Source organism: Acanthochromis polyacanthus, chromosome 6 (assembly GCF_021347895.1).
Source record: "Acanthochromis polyacanthus isolate Apoly-LR-REF ecotype Palm Island chromosome 6, KAUST_Apoly_ChrSc, whole genome shotgun sequence".
Taxonomy (NCBI): Eukaryota; Metazoa; Chordata; class Actinopteri; family Pomacentridae; genus Acanthochromis; species Acanthochromis polyacanthus.
The window spans coordinates 17476486-17483510 of NC_067118.1; the positions used below are offsets into that span (position 1 = coordinate 17476486).

General features: G+C 43.6%; 1 protein-coding gene across 3 annotated transcripts in view; it reads right to left on the bottom strand.

Annotated features, from left to right (window-relative positions):
• Position 1: 1 nt before the first annotated feature.
• The window catches only part of brpf3b (bromodomain and PHD finger containing, 3b), a 17398-nt gene continuing 10374 nt past the window's right edge, over positions 2 to 7025 (bottom strand). Inside the window, exons 6-13 of one of the 3 annotated variants that reach the window (XM_022210666.2) lie at positions 6663 to 6975; positions 5839 to 6126; positions 4564 to 5163; positions 3374 to 3455; positions 3198 to 3301; positions 2991 to 3085; positions 2746 to 2900; positions 2 to 1335 (exon numbers count right to left, since the gene is read on the bottom strand). In XM_022210666.2, coding sequence (XP_022066358.1) covers positions 1152 to 1335; positions 2746 to 2900; positions 2991 to 3085; positions 3198 to 3301; positions 3374 to 3455; positions 4564 to 5163; positions 5839 to 6126; positions 6663 to 6975 — 1821 coding nt within the window. In that variant the 3' untranslated portion in view covers positions 2 to 1151. Of the gene's footprint in view, positions 1336 to 2745; positions 2901 to 2990; positions 3086 to 3197; positions 3302 to 3373; positions 3456 to 4563; positions 5167 to 5838; positions 6127 to 6662; positions 6976 to 7025 lie in introns of all 3 variants that reach the window. The other 2 variants (XM_022210665.2, XM_022210667.2) reach the window with 2 other exon arrangements.

The window sequence follows — 7025 nt, forward strand, 5'->3', positions numbered from 1 at the left end:
ACATTTTTAATAGAGCATTTATTTCTCAAAATGAGAAAATACTGGTTACAGACAAAATATTTGGTGAGCAGGTAACATATGCAGGTAGTACAAGCTTATGGAGGTGTATTTTTCCATTTGATAAAATGGGGCTCTCAATAATAAATAGAATTCTTGGGGGGTTGAACAGTAAATGGTGGCAATTGGACTTGAGTAAAATCAACATAAACCGAACCTATGAAGTCATCTGTTAAAATGTTGGCTGCATGTTTTTAAAAACCTCACTCATTTGTTTTAAATACAATTTAACTCTCCTCTTTAACCAATATAGCTTTATTTCTATAATTCTGTCTTCCATAAATAAATTATTTCTCTCTGTATCAAAAAGAGAATTCAAATATAAAGAACAACGGCTCAATGTGTTGTATGCTTAGAATGTACAAACACATACGCACACACCACAATGAAATTACATCTAAGACAAGCTAGGTACACTGCAGCAAGTGGAATTATTTTATCTCCACAAATATACACAGCCTCGCTTCGCCCTTTGTGGGTTGATTGAAATACGCTTTTTAAAACAGCAACATTAAATTAAACTGAGTTTGATAATACACATACATATGTACACAAAGTGTGCCTTTATAATATACAAGTGTCTTTGTAAAAGATTAAAATGTAAAAAGCTATTGTATAAAGATGGCAGTGATCCATTCATTAGTCTTCTGCAGTTCATATAAATATGTCAAATCTCTTTTCTGACAATTTGATTCCTTGGCAGTAGCACTATATAAAATAGAGGGAAATTCTTTTACATTTGATCCAGACACACAGCTTCAACGCATCCAGCCACCGTCATATATCCCTGAATGGGGAATCTAATATTTACTGACTGCAGCAACAAGGGACCTAAATGTAACTTCATTCACAATCTGGAGTTACACATCCTCAACAATGACAAAAAGGCAAGCACTGCTGCTCAATGTGTCAGACACTAGTGGTTTGGTAATCAACTAAGGTTCAGGACTCAGTGCTGCTCCGGAAAACCACTTCAGACCACAGTGTGAATACAAATTCAACTGGCAGCAGGACTCGGTCCACCTGCTGCTTTAAGACTGAAGAGAAATGCATAGTGGCTGACTGTGGGTGCACACAGGGCTCACAGTTTCCCTCTACAGGTAGTTAGAGGCCACAAAGCCGTGGTTGTGGCTGACTCGGCTCTGGTGGATCATGGCGCGGTCGTACGCCACCTGGACAGACTTGCGGATGCTGGACTTGCGGCCCTCCATTATGCGCAGCTTGTCAGCTGTGTCATCCACACCTAAGGGTGTCACCTTGTCACGGGGGAGCCACTGCCTAGAACACCAAAGACAGAAATGAAGAATAGTTGAACCTTTGAACATGAGTGAAGATGTTTGTGTGATATAATCATACATTTTTATGTTTATGTTCACTCACATAAAACTGTAATACTTACAATTTTATTCCGAAAATGTTTCCAAAATAATCTAAAAATAGCATTCCCATATGTATCTTTTCATTACACAACTACTAGTGGTGGATGTGTTAATCGTGTATTTGGTTTCATTATTTGAGGTTTTTTTTAAGGGCTTGAGCCAGGATCTCCCTGGACTGTTTTTTTTTTTTAAATATATTTTTGTTTTTGCCATTTTCGGCTTTATTTTGATAGTTACAGTGAAGGCAGACAGGAAACAGAGGAGAAGAGTAGGGGGAAGACGTGCAGCAAAGGGCCGTGAGCAGTAATCGAACCCGGGTCGCTGTGTCGGAGACCAGCCACTGTACATTGACCTGTTGAGCTATACAGGCGCCCTCCTGGACTGTTTTTTAACCAAACCACCTGCGAAAACACTGAGTCTGCAGCTGACCTCTGACCTCAGTGTGACAAGAGAATTCCATTAAACTCTGTTAAATTTTATTTATATAACACAATTCCCAACATATGTCATCTCGCAGCGCTTCACATATTTTACACTAGAAAGGCACTCACAACATGCAGTACTCCACCAAGGCTGCTCAGTTGACGCATCATTTTCAATGGATGACATCTTTAATAAAAAATGACCTTGCGCTGAGGACAGGCATGTGTTATGCATGTGTACGCTATGTATGGATACCAAATTGATCAGTTCATCCCTTTTGGCAAGTCTTTGTTTTGCTATTGTTAAAATAACCGTTCCCTCTATGCTTTTATTTTAAAGATGTATTTTTAATGTTACAGGCTTTTATTTTGTAACTATTCCAGCGGCACAGGAAGCGTTTATCTAAGGAGTGGTTTCGTGACATGACGAAGCCGCCGAAAAGTCCAACAATTCACATAAAGATGGAAGGAGAACAGTTCCACGCTGTTGCTGTCTAGAAAATGATGTGTCTAAAATTAGAAGCACTGGGACAAGCTCTTATTTCCTGAAAAAAGGAGTAAAGGGCAGAAAGGTGAATTTGTGTTCAAAATAAGTCACGGTCAAGTTGTAGTAGGATACAGTCGTGATCGTCAGTCGGCAACTGACAAAGCATTTCTGAATAAATCCGTGGATTCAGATTATAAGCCGCATCACTGCCAAAATTTAATGAGGTGGTCCTTCTGTCATTTCTGATCTTTCCTGAAAATTTTACCCAAATCTGTCGGTCCATTTTTGAGTAATGTTGCATACGGACACACAGATTCACAGACAAACATACGCCGATCATCACAGAACTCCGCCATGTTCCTTGAGAACTGCATAACATTTGAGAGTGTCTGAAACTCACCATGTCCGCTTGTTATCAAAGAAAAGCACCAGGTAGAGCCTCTCATGGGTCTCCTCCTGCCTCTGTTCCCCCAGACAGAGGACATCTTTGGGTGGGACAGGAATGGGCACCCCGTTGTGCAGCAGACCCTCCTCGGGCATCTCTGGGTCAATGATCTAAAATACAGTCCAACAGAGAGTTCAGAACTACACCATCTGCTGACAGCTCATATTAGACTGTAAATTCAGGGTAAAATAAGCAATTACCAGAGCAGGATAGGAAGGATATCCCCGGCACTTGGCCCACACCAGCTCTAGAGGCTCTAGCTCCGTCTCATCCTCAGATGTCTGGCTACCATTGCCTACAAAACAACAGCAGACACTTATATCATTTTATGGATGACAAGAAAATGAACAAGACAGAAATACATTTCAGCTTCAGTGGAGCATTGAGAGAAAAAGCAGAAAAAGTACCAGTGTAATCTGAGTCTCCGTTGACTATCTCGAGGAAGGGAACTTTGGAAAGAGCTGGTTTACCGAGGCTTCGTTTGGGTGCTGAGTTGCTGTAAGATAGCATGCTGTATAGTCAATGTACTATCAGCTATTACCACACCCAGACAAGAAACAACAACAGATAATAAATGTCTTACATTTCTTTGTGGAGGACTGGACAAGAGCTGTAGTCAGACTCAGAACTGCCGTCTTTGTGCTTGTTAAAGCCGTTGGTCAGTCCTAAAAGCAAAGCACAGAATTTACAAGAGCAGAAGAAAAACAAGACAGAGCAGAGGACATCTAAGCAACAGCTATGTTTATAAGGGTTTTTCCACTAGCACCTACTCAGCCCGACTCGTTTTAGGCTCTTTTCCATTACAATTGAGTATCATCTCATCGTGGGTGCAGTCGTCAGAGACTGGCAGTTCAGAAGTCCCTTAATGTTATTTGTGTGCAACACAACAATGGAGAACATGGAGACGATGATATAGCTGCTGCTTGGCTATTGTCTATTGGTCTATTAAAGTAAAAGAAGAGAGTCTTTTACACACTGTCGCTGTTGCCAGTTTTTTTGAAATAATGGCAGTTTTTTTTTTGTGTGTGAAGGAGTCGCTCTCATGTGTCGTCACTCCCTGTCCAATCAGTGGCCTGCGGTCTGTGGACGTCACATTATAGGCTCGACTCAGCTCGCTTGAAACCCCGACCGAGCAGGTACTTAAATAGTACCTGGTACTAAATTCTAATGAAAAACCTCACAGACCGAGTAGAGTCAAGCTGAGTAGGTGCTAGTAGGTGCAAAATATTCTAGAGGAGACACTGTCCTATGTCACAATCTACTAGCAAGATTTGTTTCCTCCCACCAAAGTACTCAAAAAATGTTTTGTTACTAAGGCTGGACCTGAAGATCCGACTAATCTGTCGTGACGGTGGTATCTGAATATTTATTTCGAGATCCGAATATTCGGTTAGTACTAACCAAACCGAACATTTGGATACTCGTCGTTAATCGGGGCCAAATATCCGGAGCCCAGAAACTGCTGTTCAGGCCAGCCCTAATTATTACTACACAAATTAAAGTTTGACATGTTGTAAAATATGCAATTTGAATCAGCTTGCTGAACCGAAGGGATGCACACATTAGTCAGTGAAGTGCAACATCTGTTACTGCACCAAAGTTTTACTGCCTGACACTGTCATTATTTGGAGCATGGCTGCTCCAAATGGTAGCTAATAATAAATACAGAGTTAGCACGATCCGAACAGCATGTGATTCCATCCTAGTGAATGTTGTCAGTGCACTGACTAGTGGTTTCTTGTGTCTAATGTCAGTAACTATTTCTCTTCTCACCAGTTTCCAGTGTATAATTTGCCGTCCTCTCCAGCTCACTATCTGTGCACACGTCTCGGCTGGGGGTAGACAGTTCACTGAGGGTGGGGGGACCTGGGCTTTTCTGTGGGGTCTTGGATGGAGTGGACAAAGGTGTGGAAGAAGGGGTGGTTGATGTGGAATTGGGTGCTGTGGAGTTGCTGCATGTATTCTCGTCCTGCGGTCGATTTCCATTCAGCAAAGGATTGTCTCTCTCTCTGAACAGCTTAGCTCCATTTTTTGCCTTTTTAAACAATACGGAGGTTCGTCGCCCAACTCCCCCGGTGGCGGGCCGTGGGGGGACGCTGAGCTCTGGAAGGCCGTTAGTCACCGCCTGCCCTTCACTGTGCAAACTGGGCGGAGGGGACGCTGAGCGCCCCTGTGCTTTAGTGCAATTAATGGTCTCTATGGCGCTGTTTGAGAGGTCACTGTCCATCTTAAGGCGCTTGCAGGGCCAGCTGGGGGACCGGGGCTCCCCTGTGATTGGCCGCAGGGTGGGAGGCTCCAGAGGTGTGTCCCCCTGTCGCGGAGGAGGAGCCAGGCTTGTAGGTTCCAGTGTAGGTGGCGACGTGGATTTGAGGTCTTCTGAAAGATGAGAAGATAAATGAAATTCAGTTTCACTCAGCAGGTACTGAAAATGAATGTCCATTTAGTATGTAGTGTGATGTGGTGGTGTAGTATTCACACTGGAAAATGGCGTCACTTCGTAATGATTTACGCTTCATTCTAACACTAACCACAGCCCGGTGGGAGTTGAGGTATTCTGTAGATATGGAGGACCTTACCGAGACAAGTGAGTAAAGAACTTTGCTCTCACAACTGTACATCAGTAACATGGTAGCATGGTAGTTTCTATGACTCAAATCACAGGCGCTCTGCTGCCATTCCTCTACCGTGGAAAAGACTTGGACTAGCCTGTCGTCAGACGTGGGATGATATGGCATGACTGTACGTGGCCAATGGAGAGTGGTGAGTCCATGAGAGTGATGTATAGAAGAGGTGCAGACATAGAGTGCACTGGGAGAAAGGAGTTGTGAGGCAGCCATGGCTAACGAGACTCTGTGGGCCCCTACTTACTAGACTGGAGACAGTGGGGTGGTTGGGGTTGGTGCGTGGGGGGACCCTGGCTCAATTACCTGAGGACAATGTTCTGTTAGCTCATGTTCACAACTGGTCTCATTGAAAAAAAGTGGCTTTTAAAGGTTCATGCATTGGCAATTTCATACTGCTGAAGCGTCGGTGCTTTTCATCACACACCTTTGTCAGAAGTCGAAAGACCATTATCTGCTTTGGCGTCTTTGTCATCGTCTTCCTCATCATCGTCGTCGTCTTCTTCTTTAAGATGTCCGTTGTGAAGGCTGTGGCGGGAGTGGTGGCCCTGCCTGTAACGGATGTTGTTGATCTCGCGACGAAGCAGGCGGATGCGTCGTGTTCGGGCGCCACTGCACCGCATGGATGAGACAAAGTCCAGCTTTTCTAGCAGCTCCTTCAACTGTTCCTCCACCGTCATATGAAGCCGGTTATCTGGATCCAGCATGCTGTCAACTGAACACAACAAGGATTTAGGTGAACAGCAAAGGCGGTGGCTAGAAATCACACAGCTAGATTATCTGAGTGCAGTGAAAATGTCTGAAGTGATTGTAGTATACATGTCAGGAAATTTAAATACAAAAACCCCAAGACGGAACAGTCGACCGACATACAGTAATATGCACAAAGGAAGGAGTTTTCTTTCCACTGAAGCACTTCCAGCTTAAAGTACCACAGTAACACAAAGCATGCTCTAGTCATGAACCTTTAAAGGTGTGTAATAAACACCTTAAGTGTTAAATATCTTGGCTTCTTTCCCGAGTCTGTTTGCGCATGCAAAAAACGCCATTTAGATTAAAAATGAATGATATTTAATTTTGATTAATCGAAACAAATCCACAGCAACCCTGCGATTCATCTGATTAAAAATTTGAATCATTTGACAGCACTAATTTATTATTATTTTTGATTAACTGAAATGACTTCCGAGAAATCTGTTTTCACTTTGAAATCAGAGTCTTTCTGTTTACAGTATCACCACTGTGACTCACCATCTTCCCAGGTGCAGCTGTAAAAGTCTCTCTTCTGAGGTGACTCTGGGAGGTGCATGCCAGTGTCCAGGTCCAGACCAGTGTTGGTGGCTTGCCGTTGGGCATGGCGCAGTATGGCTCCTCCTAAGTCTCGAAGACGCAGGGCTGCCCGGTGGAAAACTGTGTCCTTGGCATTGTAGAGGAGGCAGTTTGACACCATCAGGTTGAAGTCTGCCTCCAGGTCCGTCACTGAGCGGTAGGCATGAGCTTCCAGCTTCAAACACATAGTGGCAAAGTCCATTGGCTCACTAATAAACTCCAGGTAGTCCGGAACCTGAGGACAAGAAATAACGCCAAGAATTAATCATGAGAATGGATCCCAAT